Source organism: Strigops habroptila, chromosome 4, assembly GCF_004027225.2.
Source record: "Strigops habroptila isolate Jane chromosome 4, bStrHab1.2.pri, whole genome shotgun sequence".
Lineage (NCBI taxonomy): Eukaryota > Metazoa > Chordata > Aves > Psittaciformes > Psittacidae > Strigops > Strigops habroptila.
Window position 1 is genome coordinate 45,823,429 of NC_046358.1, and position 18,093 is coordinate 45,841,521.

Genomic DNA, 18,093 nt, shown 5'->3' on the forward strand with positions numbered 1-18,093 from the left:
CCTGAGCGCGGGGCAAGGAGAGTGCGAGCGAGCGGCGGGGGCCGGCGGCCGGACTGGGGCGGCGGGGAACGGGTGCGAGGCGCGACTCTGCCGGTTCGGGGAACGAGGGCCGCCAGCGTCGCGCTCGCCGGGGCTGGAGGACGAGCTCCGTGCGAGCTCGCGGGGCGCCCCCAAGCGGCAAGGCCTGGCGCGGCACAGCCCGCTCCCGGCCAGCGGGGCGTACCGGCGGGGCGTACCGCCAGCGGCGGCAGAACTCCCCGCCCGCCCCTGGCCCTGCGGAAGGTTGTCTGCGGACTCGGAGCCGCCCGGCTCCCGCCCTCCGCTTCCTGCCCCGCCGCCGCTGATTGGCCCGCCGCGCGGCGAGGAATGCGAGCCACCCTTTAAAGCGGCGTGCGGCGGTCGTCCCGCAGTGCTCCGGCAGCGCCGCGACCGACGAGGCGCATCACCGCCCGCCCGCCCGCCCGCCCGCCCGCCTGCCTGCCCGCCTGCCTTCCCTCGCCGGGACAGCCGGCGGCTGCCCGAGAATACTAGTCGCCGGTACCTGGAGGTGCGGGAGGCCGGCGCTGACCGCGCGGATCGCTCTCCCCGAAGGTAAGTGCTGAAGCGGCTCCCGCCGCGCTTGCTGTCCCCTCTGAGAGCGGCAGGGTATCTGTCCCGTCCCGGCTGCCTCCCGTCTCCGGGGAGCCTCGGGCGCCGCCGGTGCGCCGGGCGGTAGGTGCCGGTGTGGCGGCAGCACGGTGACCTTTTTCTTGTGGCTGTCCCTAGGCTGTTCAGAGGGAGCCCTGTGCTATGGGGCCAACAGCTGTGCTCTGCCTCATCCTTCTGCTCGGCGGCTCGGAGGCCAAGCGTACTGCAGGTAAGACCAGACCCGTGCCGGCGCTCAGAGCAGATAGGGAAGGGAATTGGGGTGGGGGTAAGAAAACACTTCTTGGTACCTGTGTAAGCAGCTGAAGTTGTGCTCGGTGGTGAAGAACGACAAAGCTGTCAACGAACAAAATCTTTTAACCTGAGCATCAGCTGGTTGTGGATAGGAAACTTTCTCTAGTGTGGAATTTGCATAACCTTCAGAAATAGGAATGCAGTCTCCAGGAGCCAAGCTCATGGCTTGTACTCCTCTGCGTTGGGCAGAGGAGAGGGCGAACTGGCCGAAGGAGGGATGGGGCTGTAGATTGCTGTCATGGTGCCAAAGAGGACCTGCTGCTGTGCTTGCTGTCACCCAGCCGGGCTAGGCAAGCCCCAGCATTGCAGCCTGGGCTTCTGCTGTCACCTCTTCTCCACCAGAGCCTACTGAGGTGCCAAAACAGCTGCTACGTTTGTGTGTTGGTCAGCAGGTACCTGGCAGTCCTGTGCTGACTGGCTCCCGTACAAGGATGTGCATGCACTGCTGCACAGCAGCTCCTGGTGGGACTGCTGTATCACTGGGGCTATGTCTGTATTCTGATGTGAGGTGCTGGATCTCACACCATATGCACTACGTATGTTAACAGTATATTAAGCGGTCCTGAGTATCTGCTCAGCCTCTTCTTGTCCCTTGCTCATGTATCTTGTTCTGATCTCTGCAGAATCCAGGAGTGATGACAACAGTGTCTTTGATCTCTTTGAGCTCATTGGCTTAATTCGGAAGGGAGCTGGGCGCCGGGCACCCGGGGTGCACCTGGTGAAGGGACCTGAATCCTCCAGCCCTGCTTACCGCGTTGAAGATGCCAGTCGCATCCCTCCTGTCCCTGACTCAAAGTTCCAAGACTTACTAGATGCTATCCACACTGAGAAGGGCTTCATCCTCCTGGCCACTCTCCGGCAAGCCAAGAAGAGTAGAGGCACACTGCTGTCTGTGGAACAGAAAGATGGCTCTGGTCATGTCTTCAGTCTAGTATCAAATGGCAAGGCAGGCACCCTGGACCTGAGCCTTTCTGGTGATGGCAAGCAGCAGATAGTGTCAGTAGAGGATGCCTTACTAGCTACAGGACACTGGAAGAATATTACCCTGTTTGTGCAGGAGGACCGAGCTCAGCTCTATGTTGGGTGTGAGAAAATGGAGAATGCTGAACTGGACATCCCCATCCAGAACATCTTCACTAGGGACCTGGCCAGCAGTGCCAGGCTCCGTATTGCCAAAGGGGGAGTCAATGACAACTTCCAGGTAAGGCTTTCACTGATGTTCTGCCTCGTGTTTTCAAATGTCTGCCCTGAGATGTGTTAGATACTCAACCAGCCTAAATAGCTACAAAGACATGGGTAACAGGGAGAAGGGGTTCTGGCTGGTTTGTGTACATCTGATATGGACCACCTCTAAATCTACTAAACTTCAGTAATGGAGTTTGAAGGGTGAAGCATTAGATTTGCAGGGATAGAACTTTCTGCAGCAATAAGAAGGCACTGAAGCTTCCAAATAGGTAGTTGTAGTTCCACTGCTCAGCTTGTGAATCTTCTTGTATGAGATTCAGAAATTCCTGGGGTTTTTCCTTCCTGCCTGGAGAGCTGCCAGGTCCTTGTGGTCAAGGGTAAGAATGTTAGGAAGCAGGGCTTGCTATCATTAAGGAGAATAAAGCAACGTGTTTCACTTTGCCATCTGTCTGTCATGAAATTACTTCTAATGATCATGCGTGACCATAAGTGCCTACAGGCTCCCTTCAAGCAAGTTGTACTTCTTTACCTTGCAGTCACTGCAAGTGGCTGTAATTCTTCCTCTGTCCACAGGGACTGCTGCAGAATGTGCGGTTTGTGTTTGGAACAACCCTGGAAACTATCTTGAGGAACAAAGGCTGCTCCAGCTGTAAGTTTGCAATCTTTCAAATCCAATGACCTATTAAAAATAAGATTCCTCATTGCATTAGAAAGACAAGTTGAAACAGAACTCAGAAGTATGCTGATGTGCAAATCCACATTGCATAAGAAATATGACTATATTTCTGCAGGCAACCTAGTGAATCTGATGGCAGCTGTTTAGCAGGTGGTACCCTGGAATGATAAATGCACATGGTAAAAAATGCATTTGTTTTATGTGTGTTTGTGTCTCTTAGCCACTAGCGCGATCATTACTTTGGACAACCCTATCAATGGTTCAAGCCCAGCTATCCGCACTAATTACATTGGCCATAAAACAAAAGACATTCAAGCAGTCTGTGGTTTTTCCTGTGATGAACTAACAAATATGTTTGTGGAACTGCAAGGTCTCCGGTCCATGGTTACAACACTTCAAGACAGAGTTCGCAAAGTGGTGAGTGTTGGTAAAATTCATGGTACCTTTCGTTAACTGGCACTTAGTGAATGACTTATAACCTGTCCTTCGAGAGCCTGGATAAACAGTGATAACTTTCCTCTGACTTCTGTGGAAGAGAGTGTTTTCTGCATTCTAAATACCTTATCTCTGCTTTTCTTCCTGCTTTCTCTCCTTTCCCTTCCAAGACTGAAGAAAATGAACTCATTGCCAAAGTAGTCCAGATCACGCCTGGAGTGTGCATTCATAATGGAATCTTGCACAAAAATAAAGAAGAGTGGACTATTGACAGCTGCACAGAATGTACCTGCCAGGTGAGATTCCTCACATTCATAAATCCTCTGTATATAAATTCATGAGTTGAAATTAACAGGTATTTCTAAATGACACTCTTTGAGAAAGTGAATCCTCCACAGAACTGTGCATACTGCAGTAGCCAAAGAATTATTTGGTTGATTTCACCCTACTAGATCTCTGGTATAAAAGCAGCTTTCATGCAGTGTTACAACAGCAGTATTTTAGAAAATTATACAAAATGTCACTCTGATCCAGCTTTTAACACTTTTAGTTCCTTAATTTGGGGAATGCCTGTATTCTTTACGAAAGTCCATAAGTAAACTAAAAGTCAGCATCAATAGAACACATTTATAGTAGTATTAGCTTTGCTCCCTGGAATACTTTAGATGCACATTCTGTACTTGCTGAACCTCCTGCTGGCTTAGTAGGAAAAGACATTCTAATACTTAGTAAAGGCTCTTAAATTTATGGGATTTTTTCTTTGTCTAACAAATGCTTCTAGTTGTGTCCTATTAACTGTCACAGATTATATGGAGCAGCGGTCCCAGATTTCAGTTTAGCTATTTAAATCCCAGGATCGCCTGGCAACATATTTATGCTTTGTGTTCAACTTCTGTGGAATGTTGTAAAAGTACACCAAAACTTACGATTTCTGAGTTTCTTTAAACTCTTTGCTTGCTCCCACTGTGGAGTACCAGTCTACCAAAGAGTGTGTTAACTAGCCTGCTGCTGTTTAAAAACTAAAGACTGAGTATTTGTACATATGCAGTCCAAGGCATCTTGTCAAGTTCCACATCTGCTTCTATAGATCTCTACATTTTTTTGTCTTGTAGTCAGAAAATGATGCTCTGACTTCTGCATTTGCCTTTTTTCTACCAACCCTGTTGCTTGATGTTAGCTGTAATTGCCTTAATGTGGTCATTTGCTTGGGGAGATTAAAATAGTAATCATAAGAGCATTCTCCTAACCAAGCTGCTGCATTCTAGGAGCAAAACGACAGGCTGCCCTTTAGCTCTTACTGATATTGGAGGTGTGTGTTTTTACCCTGCCTGTTTGACTTAAATATCAAAGTTACAGATTTCATGGCTCTTGAGCAGAGTCCACTGAACCCATTTTATTTTTACCATATAATCAGCTTAAATTCATATTAACTGAAAAGAAAGTTGGCTTCTTGTTTCATTCTCTTGAAGTCTGAGCTTATACTTGAGGTATCACATGATAGTCTTTTACTTTAGCCAGCATCTAGTAGCTACTCTTGATCAACTTCTGCAAAACCAATATACTTCTGCTCATGACTGAAAAATAATGGGTGAGAATGGGAGTGAGATGAAGTTAGACTAAAAATACCTGGGTCTACCCTGTTGAATTAGCTCCAAATACAAGGGTCTCTACTTTAGATGTGCTATTGAGTCTTGAAGTGCTGCTGACATAATTTATATTCCACTTATTGCAATTCTCACAATTCTTTATAGAACTCTGCAACTATATGCCGGAAGGTGTCCTGTCCTCTCATGCCTTGTTCCAATGCCACTGTGCCTGATGGGGAGTGCTGCCCTCGATGCTGGCGTAAGTACTTAATGCCTTCACACTTGTATTGCAGTTGGCTTCATTTAGTGAGACACATGCTGCTTTAAAATACACAACTGGATATAACCTTGCACCACTGGAGTAGGGTTAGCCTGATGCCTTTTTGAGGTTAATCATTTAGGTAATGCATTTGAGCACTGAAACGTTTGAGTTCTTAGCCTTTATCTTGTACGAGAAAGGAAGATGCCTGTGGCTTTTGAGGGCAGTTGTGTCCCTTTTTGTGACGAGTGGAAGAAAAGGCTATAGAACAACATATAGCTGCAGTTTTATTTAGAGCTGTATCTCTCTGCAGCTAGCGACTATGCAGATGATGGGTGGTCTCCTTGGTCTGAATGGACTTCGTGTTCTGTGACCTGTGGGAATGGGATTCAGCAGAGAGGACGATCCTGTGACAGTCTCAATAATCGCTGTGAAGGGTCTTCTGTACAGACTCGGACTTGCCACCTTCAGGAGTGCGATAAGAGATGTAAGTACTTGATCTACTCACACTGGTAATAAAATGAAAGCTGCTTTTATTGGCTTAATGTTGACAGCAAAGGTTACCATGTAGCCCTGTCACTAGGAAGGAGCAATGGCTTCTAGCTTTAAGGATCTAAATTAATCAGGTAAAGAGGACCAGATACCTAATGTGGTAAATAGGCATGTTTGGGCATTGCTCCCAGGGCAAAACTTAAGGCAGTTTAGGTATGCAGTTTCTCTAGTGACAAAACAACTTGATCTGTGACAGTGCTGGGGCTATCTATTATATATATGGAGTCTTTGGTACAGTTCTGGTACTGGCTGTGTCCAAGGTGTTGTGCAGCTGAAGTCTGTTCTTCAGAAACTATTAATAACAGACATCTCCCTCTCTTGCAGTTAAACAGGATGGTGGCTGGAGCCACTGGTCACCATGGTCATCATGTTCTGTTACTTGTGGCATGGGCATCATCACTAGAATTCGTCTCTGCAACTCACCGGTACCACAGCTGAATGGCAAACCTTGTGAGGGTGAGGCAAGAGAAAACAAACCCTGCCAGAAAGATCCTTGCCCAAGTAAGTGCATCCAGGTGGTAGCTACTATTTGGTAGCTTAACTGGTGAACATCCTGAGTAGTTGCTATATAATCTAGCTCTAGTAATATTCTCCCTTTAAACTTGGGGGTGGGCTAGGTAAAACCTCACAAGTTAGTTTCAGGTGAAACTGAACTGTTTACATGAACTGTCTTCTATGGCTCTTCAGTGGAGTCCATTAATTCTGTCACTTATGTCTGAAGTGCTCTCATGATAAAAGTAATAGTCCTTAGTCAAGAAGAAATTAGTTGTACCACTGAATCTAAAGGTATACATGTCTTATCTTCCTTTAGTTAATGGCAACTGGGGACCATGGTCTCCATGGGATGCTTGCACAGTGACCTGTGGAGGAGGACTTCAAAAACGTAGCCGTCTCTGCAATAATCCTGAGCCTCAGTATGGTGGGAAGACTTGCATTGGTGAAGCTAGAGGGACTCAGGTCTGCAACAAACAGGACTGTCCAATTGGTGAGTATTCATTTGCCCATAAACATCTGAAGGTTGTATACAATCTTGGAAATACTGATTAAAAATTTTGATGTAAGTGTAAAATACAAGTGCTAGAGTTTTAAACCAGCATATTGGCCAAATACAGTATTGTAGCAGCATGGCAAATGTCCCTCATTTTACCAATTTCTCATTTGTTTCTCAGATGGGTGTTTGTCTAATCCCTGCTTTGCGGGGACTACATGTACCAGCTCCCTTGATGGTTCCTGGAAGTGTGGTGCCTGTCCTCCTGGCTACCATGGTGATGGTATCCACTGCCAAGATATTGATGAGGTAGGAAGACTAGAGTTTTCCCTTTGAAAGGGAGTGAAAGAAGATGAGAAGGGAGAATAAAATCACAATGGTTTATAATGCTAACCATTGTTTTCCTCTCTCTCAAACTTGTATTTCAGTGCAAAGAGGTTCCTGATGCCTGCTTTGTCTTTAACGGTGTGCACAGGTGTGAGAATACTGAACCTGGGTACAACTGTCTTCCCTGTCCACCACGTTTCACTGGGACACAGCCATTTGGTCGCAGTGTTGAGGATGCCATGGCTAACAAACAGGTATTGTCAACTTTGAGAACTATTTCGTAACTGTTCTGGGTTATGAAATCTGACAAAGTTTCTGAACCACAGAAAGCACGTATGCATTTTAGGGAAGAAGGACTTGGCACATCTAGTAAAACACCATCCTCTGTGATTCAGAACAGGAGGAGCATTAAGCAGTTTGAGTTCAAAATGAGTTTTAAGTGGCTGAGAGATTTTTGTAGTGCTTGGTTCCATTTGAAAATGAATAAGGTTTGAACAAGAAAAATGATGATTATTTTTCTTGTTCAATATCAAAATATCAATATCAAAATAATAATGAGTTTAGCTGGATTATCTCTGGCTAAGACAGCTGCTGGAGTTGGGGAGTGGAAGAATGTAATGTATGAGGCCTTTTCCTTCCTGATTGAAGGATCTCTGATCAAAATAAGCATATACTGTCCATGTTTTATTTGAATCTCTGGGGAAAAATTAGGGATAAAAAGATGTTTCCAGTGCATTTAATTTCTGTGTGGTCTTCTAGGTCTGCAAGCCACGTAATCCATGCACAGATGGAACACATGACTGCAACAAGAATGCCAAGTGCAATTACCTCGGCCACTTCAGTGACCCCATGTATCGATGTGAATGTAAGCCAGGCTATGCTGGCAATGGTATAATCTGTGGAGAAGATACTGACTTGGATGGATGGCCAAATGAGAACCTTGTTTGTGTTGCCAATGCCACTTACCACTGTAAAAAAGTAAGTTTATCCTGTTTTCCTATCTACTATTATAACAGCTTGTCTGAGAAATATACAAAACATGTTAGGTTTGAGGTGTAAAGCAAGTCTCTGTCTAGTTCGAGCTATTAAACTGTCCTCTCTATCAAGTTACTGCTAGGAGACACTGGCTGTTGCTTCAGATGTCCTTGCAATATAGGGGAAAAATGAAGCCTGGCAAAACTATAAATGTTCTAGGAAAACTCTAGCTTAGCCTATGCCTATATCGGCTGTGCTCTGACACATATCTTCTAGAGGAAGAAAAGAGGGTAAGATTCTGAAAAGCAGCTAAATCTTTGTTTTAAAAATTATTTGAACTATGGCCCTCTAAATTTTAGCTAGTCATTACTGTGAGGATAAGTCTGAGACAATTACAGTAAGATAAGTTACTTGACTGAGGTATTACGATTTTGCCTAATGATTAGATCTTACCTGCTAAAATCCCTATTGTAGTCATGCCAGGAGTAACCACATCTGTATACTTCCTCCTTCTAGGATAACTGCCCTAATCTGCCCAACTCTGGGCAGGAAGACTATGATAAAGATGGGATTGGTGATGCCTGTGACAATGATGATGATGATGATGGCATCCCTGATGACCGGGTAAGACAACACAAAAGATGAGCCTTTTGAGAACGTAGCTCTCCTATTCCCCTTCCTTCTAAGCTGGGGTCTAGATTCCAACCTTATTCTTGAGAGGACCATAGGAAATTGCTGGCACTGACTGTTCATATGCCTAACTATGCAAACAAACCTGCAGCTGGTTGAGCTTTGGAAGTTAATCTACTTTTTATTTATTTAGTGTGGTTTTGTGGTTTTGTTTGTTTGTTTGTTTTCTTATTTTTTTACTCAGCCATCCCTGATCAGGGAAGTAATGGGGTGTTTTGAGATAGAAGCATTCCAGTTTTAACTGTTTCCCTGCCTTTCATTTCTCCTTTCATATAGTGGTACAAGCATAAGCAGAATCTGGTTGAAGCTTTAATTTATCTCTCTTTAAAGGCTGACTTCCTTCTTGCTTTTGCAGGACAACTGTCCATTCATTTACAACCCACAGCAGTATGACTACGACAGGGATGATGTTGGTGACCGCTGTGATAACTGCCCCTACAATCACAACCCTGATCAAACTGACACTGACAACAACGGAGAAGGAGATGCATGTGCAGTGGATATTGATGGAGATGGTAGGTGGCCTCTGATCACTCCTTTTAGATTTTCTAATCACATATGATTGATCAAATGTACTCAATGTACCATTGATTTCCTACCAAAACTTCATCCATGAACACATGAAATTTCTCCTCTGCTGGTTTCAGGACATAAGCCTACTGAAGTAACAGTTATAGTTAACGAAAATTTGCCTTGAAATATATACATTTTGGCACAGTTGAACTCTGGCTCTGCTCTTGCAGACAGTAGGAACAGAAGTGTGTGGCAGAGCTAGTGATGAGTTCAGTTTCAAAGCTTTCAAATGCTGCTCAAAATGCTTTCAAAAAAATATCAGGAGTGTGAAGGCTTTATGCAGTCCTCTGCAGCATAGAGCCGTCTGACTTCATTCATGAACTCTTCTTAATTTTGCAGGAGTCCTTAATGAAAGGGACAACTGCCAATATGTCTACAATGTAGACCAGAGGGATACAGACTTGGATGGTGTTGGAGATCAGTGTGATAACTGTCCAATGGAACACAATCCTGACCAGGTAGGGGATTTGCATTATATAAATAGAAGGCTGGTATTATTAAAAAGATAGTATGTTGTGTATTGTAGAAAGTATCCGAACAACAAGTGGCAGCTTAAATTTGACATGTCCCAAATCATTCTTATTAATTTGCCAAATGGTGCCTTTATCAAATAATATTCTTCACCATTCAAACAGCTGCTAGGTATTTCCTGAAAAGTAACTCTAGTGAAGATCTGTGAGACTCTTGCATGTACTCATGTCCTAAACATCTCTTAGGCTTGTCAGTTGGGGCGATCCTCATAGTGAGGATGTGCAATTCCTGAGAGCATTGTATGAAATCTGGGTAGGTAGGAACTACCTGCTTCATAGCCTGATAAGCTGTTTTCACATAGATGCAAAGCTGCTCTTTAATCTTTGTTCTTAAGTTTGAAATGGCTGCATTTCAAAAGATACACCTTTTCTACCAGTAAGGTGAAGGCAGCACAGGTGCTTTTCTTTATGGAAAAAGCATATTCTGAATTAGAATTCCACTTCATAAAAGTCTAGGGGGGTCCAGCCTTTCACACAACTCACTGGTTCAAAAATGTTTGAAGCAGAAGTAGGTAAAGCCTGCACCATCCTGTCATATAAAAGGCTGTAGTTTAATAGCTTCAGGGACATATCTGGAATGTTTGTAGGGTTAGAAAAGGTGTTGCAAATGGGTGGAAAGTGTAGCCTAAAAGCAGAGTTACTTGAAAGATTTAAGCAGATAATATAAAATTTCTTAGTCTTTCTTGCTTGCTTTACTACTTCCCTTCCTAAGGGTGGAAAGTGCCTGAAGATTCTTTCAGACAATGTTTCTCTTGACACTTTGAAATCTTAACATATGACTGCAGTGATTTGGTTTTGGTTTGGTGGGGTTTTTTGGTTGGGTTGTTTTGGGTTTTTTGGTTTTTTTTTTTTGGGGGGGGAGGTTTTTTTGTTTTGGTTTTTTTTTTTTTTTTTTTTTTGTTGGTTTTTCTTTTTCTTCCCCTTCCCCCCCCCCCCCCCCAACACTTTTCTAATGAAGTTCTAGAAGTGGAGATACTAGATTTCAAACAGCAGAATTAGTAGCTATTCAAACTGTGTGGTATGCCTTCTGTCTACACCAGCACCAGGGTCACTCACCAGTGTTTACAAGACTACTAGATTAAACCTTGAGGCAGCCTCAGGGATGATGGAATTGGTTTTTTGGTGGGTTGTTGGTTTTTTTTTTTTGGTTTTTTTTTTTTTTCTTAGTCAGCTTCTAAAATAAGAAATGACTGGCTAAAATACATGATCAGCAAGCACAGCAGTTCATGCAGTCCTTGATCACTAAGGGAGTAATTGTCTTGACTGATGAGTCATGGGGCATGAAGAGCATTATAGGCTTTTATGATATGGTGTGGAAGCTGTAAAACAAAGATGTGGTAGACTATGTTTTACTGTCTTTACTGGCTAGGTACAGAGTAGCCTGACCCTACCTGGTCCTTGGAACCAGGGGGTTGCCAGAGATGGTAGGAGGTGAAGTACCCTGTGTCCAGTACAGTAGACTAGTGATAGTCATGTGGCAGAAAGGAGAAGAGAATCAGATGACCACACTGCTTTCTGCTGCTGTGGATTCAAATTAAAACCAGGGCAATGCCAAAGCAGCCTGAAAGCAGTTAGCACAGGCAGCTTGAAGTAAGCATGTATTAATCCTAATACCTCACTACATCCATTCTTAGCTTTTGCTAAAGCAAGCAGAAATCTTAATTAATTCCAGGTGTTAAGACTCCTATTTCAGCCTTTTTAAAGTGGATTTTTTTAAGTGTTCTTAATTTTTTTCCCTTTCTTAGGAAGACGCTGATTCTGACCGCATAGGTGATCAGTGTGACAACAACCAAGACATAGATGAAGATGGCCATCAAAATAATCTTGATAACTGCCCCTATGTGCCCAATGCCAATCAAGCTGACCATGACAAGGATGGAAAAGGTGATGCCTGTGACCATGATGATGACAATGATGGTATTCCTGATGACAAAGATAACTGCAGATTGGTTGCCAACCCAGATCAAGCTGACTCTGATGGTAAGATGGCCAGTGTCATAGTAACATTTTAAAAGTATCTTCCACTAGTTTTGATGTGTGGGTTTTTGTTTTAATTTTTATTTTGTGGTTCGGTTTTGTTTGTTTATTTTGGGGGTTTTTTGGTTTTTGTTTGGTGGGCTTTTTTGGTTTTGTTTGGTTTTGTGGCTTTTTTTTTTTTTTGTGTGTGTGGTGGTCTTTTTTTTGGGGGGGAGGGTGTTTTGGTTTGTGGGTTTTTTGGGTTGGTGGTTTGGTTTTTTTTGGTGTTGTGTTTTATTTGTTTGTTTCTACACTATTTAGGGTTGGACAAAACTTCCAAGTAACAAAAAGATAGAATGTCTGTATTGTTGTTATAGCACTCCTCAGGAGTAACAAGCAATGTAAAAATGATTACGTACCCAACTTATTCCGAAAGCACTACCAGGCTGGAGTGAAAGGGCATTTATACAGCAGCTATTGTGGCTTCCGTATTGTGTCTGCCAGTAGTACATGGGCAGTCAGAGATCTGCAATTAAGATTACAACTCCAAGTTGTATGACTTGGAAGCAAACAACAGTAGTGATACAATGGTAAATTACTTGTGTCCTGCAGGTGATGGACGTGGAGATGCTTGCAAAGATGACTTTGATCAAGACAGTGTGCCAGATATTGATGATATCTGCCCTGAAAATGTGGACATTAGTGAAACTGATTTCCGAAAATTTCAAATGATTCCCCTGGATCCCAAAGGAACATCCCAAAATGATCCAAACTGGGTTGTTCGTCACCAGGGTAAAGAACTGGTTCAGACAGTCAACTGTGACCCTGGCCTTGCAGTTGGTAAGGGGAAAATTTTCACTTGCGTTACACAAAGACATTACTTTGGTTTTGGGTTGGGGGTGGGGTGAGGAAGAGAACCTGGGATATTAAGGAGTTGTTTAAGAATCACAAATGAGTGGCACCTAAACATTTATCCTTTAATGCTCCATAGGTTTTGATGAATTCAATGCTGTGGACTTCAGTGGCACCTTCTTCATCAATACAGAAAGGGATGATGATTATGCTGGCTTTGTATTTGGCTACCAATCTAGCAGTCGTTTCTATGTTGTCATGTGGAAGCAGATCACCCAGTCTTACTGGGACTCCACACCAACCAAAGCTCAAGGCTACTCGGGTCTTTCCATCAAAGTTGTGAATTCCACCACTGGTCCAGGAGAACACCTTCGTAATGCTCTGTGGCACACAGGAAACACTCCTGGCCAGGTAAGAGTGGCACTTTGATAACCTACTCTTCTGCACTTTAAGGCAGGCTGTTCTTTCAACAAGGTAGACACTGTACATGCTGATCAGAACAGCATGGTGGTCTTAGTGAAGACCGATAACTAATTATCCCAAATCTTGCAAAATATTGTATAAAATTAACAGGACTGCATGCTGCGGGTAGGCTTTTCAGCACAGTGGATCATTGTTTCTGGAATTGTGGAGCAGTTTCCTATTTACATATTTAAAAATAAATTCAAACGCAGTCAATTTCAAAAGAATGGCTATGTTATCTCAGGCCTTTGGTTAATAAGGAAATATTCGCTTGTAGGTGAGAACTTTGTGGCATGACCCTCGTCACATAGGCTGGAAAGACTTCACTGCGTACAGATGGCATCTTAGCCATAGACCAAAGACTGGTTACATCAGGTGAGCATCATCCTTTTATCTGAAGTAATTATCACAAGGAAAGTGGATGTCTGTAAAGATGAACCTAACAGAAGCTTGTCAAAGATGGCTGACCTATTATGTCTTTGTAGGGTTGTAATGTATGAAGGGAAGAAAATCATGGCAGACTCAGGACCAATTTATGATAAAACCTATGCTGGTGGTCGGCTAGGATTATTTGTCTTCTCTCAAGAAATGGTGTTCTTCTCAGATCTTAAATATGAATGCAGAGGTAAGAAAGACATTGTATTTAAGAGGTCTGTATAAATGGTTCAATAAAAATAAAATGGATCAAAAAATAAGAGCTAAGAGGGGAAGGTTCACCCATGATCTTTTACGGGTCCATCTCAAGCAACTTCTGCAGGCAGAAATAGGACACCTTCCTGAAACTCTTCATAGTTAAAAGTTTAAATGTTAAAAAAAAAACCTAAACATATTTCTGTTGTTATTTCAATGTTGAGTTCCAGATATAAAATATATCTTGAGTATACTTCAAAATGAATGTAGAATGAATCAGCACAGCTGACAGTCAAAAATGAAAATGCAAAATACTGACTTTAGCAAGCAAGAGAGTAGTGTCTGACATGCAAAAAACTGATTTACTTAAAAGTAAGCAAAGTAGAAGATTGTCCATGAAGTGCAGGAATGCAATATAGTGGAGGTATATGACTAGTTCCAGGTGCCCTAGTCTTCTTAAATTATGACTTCATTACGTCATGGTTACATGGTTACATAGACTAGATTTTGAAGTCTACTGTAAGAAAGTACCTAAGCACTTTCAGTTCTCTTTACCAATGCATTCTTTACAAATGCCTGTAGGGATTCATGTCTTGGACATAATCATGCATAATACAGAAATATTTAAGTATCTTAAATTTTTCTTTTTTTCACAGATCCATAGTCACAAAGTTATTGGATCCAGAGACTATTTAAAAAAGCTGGTATTGCACCTTTTGAAACGTTTAGCCTTACAAATCCTGGGACCATTATATTATTCCTTCCTTTCTTCTTTCTGTGTAAATGCGGACTCAAAACACATGACCTGCCTCAAGAGAATGCTTTTGAGAGAATGAAAGTGAGAACATACTTGGTATCTGACCTCTGCTGAAGTGGAAGGAAACAAATGTGTCTTGCAAATGAGAATTGTCTTCACTGAACAAGCACACTTCTTTCAGTAGGAAAGACATTTGTTTGCTGTTTATCACAGTGCAGTGTCACTGCCTCTCTAATTGGAGGTCCCATGGAGTAGCATTTTGTAAAAAGAACATCTTTGGATGTGCTGTGGACTACTTAAACTAAAGACCTTTCATTGTGTGGGGAAAAGGGATTTTGGGTGGGAGGGAGAACTCCGAGTCTTTTTATTCTTTATGGAGGAGAGGAATTTTTGTAATGAGGGCTGCACTGCTTTGGTTTACATCCATTTAACTTGGAGAAATTATTATAGTTTTCTATGTCATATCTTTCAGATGAAAACACAGCCTTTTGCTCCATTTGTGGTGAGCTAGATCACTGCTCTGTTACACAGGACAAAGCAGATATCCTAAAACTGATTTCTGTGGTGGGAGGGGAGAAAAGAGGATTAAAAACTGGCACACTGGATCACACCAGCTTTGGGAGAACTGGGATTTATAATTAGATTCTTTTTTTTTTTCCTGATTTAGATGCAAATCTTTCTTACCTTTAAATGTTTTCTTTCAGATATGGTGCCAAAAAGCACCGCCATCTCAGCTAGCACTTTGCTGTCCTTCAGGAAACCAGCAGGTGCTTCACTTTTTATGGTTAAAAAGGCACAAATATAATAGTAATGAAAACATTCCTTTTCTACATGTCATAGATGCTTTAAACCCCTCACTTTGGAGGGGAGGGGAAGGGGCCTTATAGATAAAATACTGAAATTGTAAAATATTTATTTTTACCTATCCTTGATGTTATAATGACTGAGGGATTATTGATTAATGCAACAAGAACTGCGTCAAGACTATCCACCTAATCATTGTTACAAGTCTTCATGACTGTTAGATTGTAAATACAGATTATTTATTAACTCTGTTCTATATGGAAACTAGAGAGGGTTTAGATGAGAAAAAAAAATCATCTTGTCTGGAGCAGATAGTGCTGATGTATTTGTTACAAAGACCAGTTTTCTTATAAAGGCTTTGAGGTGCAGGGAGAAGTGGTGGGGTGGGGGATAGGATGTTTGGTGTTTTTTTTTTCTCATTTTGAGCTCAGTATTGGCTTTTCCTTCCTTAATGCAAGGCAGTTGGTAGCTTGGCAGGCAACTGTTCTGCAGTGCTAAAACTCAAGTCCCTTGGGATGGTAGCAGTTCCTGTCTCGTTCCCTTACCCCTAGCGCTAGGGATAACGTTCACAATCTTAGTGGTTATTTAGTGCTGGGAAATGTCTGCAGTGCTTTACCACTGGTCAGTGGGCCTGATACAAAACCAGAATACCTGTTCTAAGGAGGCTGCAGAGAGGCACAATGACCACAAGCCGTAACCATTCAAACCAGCTGTTTGTGCCACTGCACACTCATTCTCGTAACTAGTGATGTGTGGCAACAAAAGAAGGAATTCTTCACAGACTAGACAGAATTTCAGGAGCTCCTTGCAAAAGAGGGAAAGGGCTTGATTTTTCATTAACAGAAGACTGTTTTCCCCAACAGAAGGGGCAGCATCATTATACCTATTATATTTCCTTGTCCTTTCAAAAAAGGAAAAAAATGAACACAGTGAAAGTTTTACGTACAAATATTACCTCATTGTTGTGTGACTGAGAAAAACCTTTGGATAAAACAGAGTTCAAATGTCTAACAAACTTTAAAGCTACTGTAGTACTAAAAAGTTAATGCTGTACATAGTCAAAATTTCTTTGCAGAAAATGTATTCTCAGTAAGGAAATGGCATTGGAAAAAAAAGTCAGATACAATTTCTAATGTGTTGTATTTTTTCCTGTCATCTTGTATACCATTGCTTGTATTTTTATAAATTATTTTTCTCATTGCCATTGTAATAGTTAATCACATAATTGTGTAGATAGGCTATTTAAATAATTTATCATGAAATGCTACCTGTAGAGTTAGTATTTCTATTTTTATAAAACGTTTGCACACTGAACTGAAGATTTTTTTTTTTGCTTCCCTCCTCCCAATGTTTTTGCTAGCATAATTTTCTAAGAACATGCTTTTTTTGTAAACATTTTTAACCATTTTCCATTTTAAAATTGTGTAAGTTGTACAATAAAGCTTCTTGCATACAAAGACCAATAAACCAACACTGACATTTATATTTACACCTACTTTTATTCATGTTTTGTAATATCAGTGATTCTCCAGCACTATGTTATTCATGTCAAGTTTGGCTTCAAAGCACGCCATCTCTACCTTCTTCACATTAAAACTACGATGAGGGGATGCACCTAACCTTTCACCCCCTGAAGACTTCCCTGCTGTTAGGTGGCATGGGCAGGTGGCAGATTTGATTCTGAAGGCTTCATTGAAGGCTTCTGTAACTGTAGACACAGCAATGCTGCCCATGATGCAGCCACAAGGCAAAATGCTCTTTGAGGGATTTCAATCATCCCCAGCCAGGCTTACCCCCTGTTTCCTTTCCATGGGAAGAGAGGCAGCATGATGGCTATCTGCAGGGGCACATGAATAGCTGTTAACATCTCTTCTGGCCTGAGACTGCTACTGTGATCAAAAAGCTGATGGTGTGGCACTGTGGCAACTGCTGGAACTTGCTAAAAATAAGAGCAGTTAATAGTAGTTGCTCAGTCTTTACTTGCAGCAGCAGTTTGCCCCATGAGCCTTTTAGCAAAGCCAGGTGCTATATTAGGAGTGCTAGATACCCACATAAGAAGTGTATTTAGGGGATCCTGCAGGTGTACAAAAAAAATGTTTACATCTGTTTTTCCTGATGTTGAAGAGCCCTGTTCTATGATATTTTCCCTATTTTTCTGTCACTAAACTTTTGAGGACAGCCCCAACTATTTAATTTTATCCTACTGGGAACAAGGAGGGAAAAAAGACAAAAATCTTGACCTGTTGCTTCCAAAGTACAAGTGGTTGCTGAATTTTTGCCCTCAGTTACATTTCTCTGGAGTGAGACATGGGAGTGCACCGTCAATGTAATCTCTCTGATCTTCTCTGTGCCTGCTGTACCAAACATCCTGCAGTTTTGGTCTCAAACTCTCTTCTTGCTTCCCAGGGGCACCAAGAACACTGAGAATTACAAATAAAGAAAGTTCCCCACCTGCAGAAATCTCTTTACTGTGCTGGCAGGAAGAATGCGTTACTCTGGATTTAGAAAGCCAATCAGTTGTATGAACAGATTTATCTATGTATAGATATATGTAGTTCTAACACAAAGCTTAAAGCTGCTGATGTCGGAGAAGATAACCTTGGCAGCCTGTTCCAATGACCTTGTCTGAGCCCAAGTTAAACTTTCATGGCAATTTACTGCATGCATTTAAGTAGCTTATATCAGTGTAGTATCTGAATTGGGATGATACATGCCTTAGAATAAAAAAGGCAAGCCATGCAGCTTCTGTAAGCCATAGGTTAAGTCCACCCACTTGTTTCTTGGGGAGTGTAAATTAAGTAAGACACAAGAAAACTACCGTTGAGGTAAGTTAGGCCCGTACTCGCCCAAAGAAACAACTGTCAAAGAAAAACTAAACAGGAAGAGCATGGAAAATGGCCACACTTCACCAGACAAA

At 42.4% G+C, this 18,093-nt stretch overlaps 1 protein-coding gene across 1 annotated transcript; it reads left to right on the plus strand.

Moving 5' to 3' along the window:
- Nucleotides 1-408: 408 nt before the first annotated feature.
- THBS1 (thrombospondin 1) lies at nt 409-16,665 on the plus strand. Its single transcript, XM_030483782.1, has 22 exons — nt 409-591; nt 766-856; nt 1,563-2,140; nt 2,698-2,773; nt 3,021-3,217; nt 3,406-3,531; nt 4,987-5,080; nt 5,394-5,567; nt 5,957-6,133; nt 6,444-6,617; nt 6,802-6,929; nt 7,049-7,201; nt 7,707-7,925; nt 8,439-8,546; nt 8,968-9,127; nt 9,525-9,643; nt 11,461-11,695; nt 12,284-12,511; nt 12,663-12,934; nt 13,263-13,360; nt 13,471-13,610; nt 14,272-16,665. Exons 2-22 carry the CDS (start codon nt 790-792, stop codon nt 14,277-14,279), a joined length of 3,531 nt encoding a protein of 1,176 aa, XP_030339642.1. The 5' UTR covers nt 409-591; nt 766-789; the 3' UTR covers nt 14,280-16,665.
- Nucleotides 16,666-18,093: the final 1,428 nt, after the last annotated feature.

Excerpts from the sequence above, each read along its gene's own strand:
- THBS1 (XM_030483782.1), top strand. The coding sequence starts at position 790 with ATGGGGCCAACAGCTGTGCTCTGCCTCATCCTTCTGCTCGGCGGCTCG. Across the intron at positions 2,774-3,020 it reads GAACAAAGGCTGCTCCAGCT|CCACTAGCGCGATCATTACT; the intron begins GTAAGTTTGCAA and ends TGTGTCTCTTAG. Across the intron at positions 5,568-5,956 it reads TCAGGAGTGCGATAAGAGAT|TTAAACAGGATGGTGGCTGG; the intron begins GTAAGTACTTGA and ends CCTCTCTTGCAG.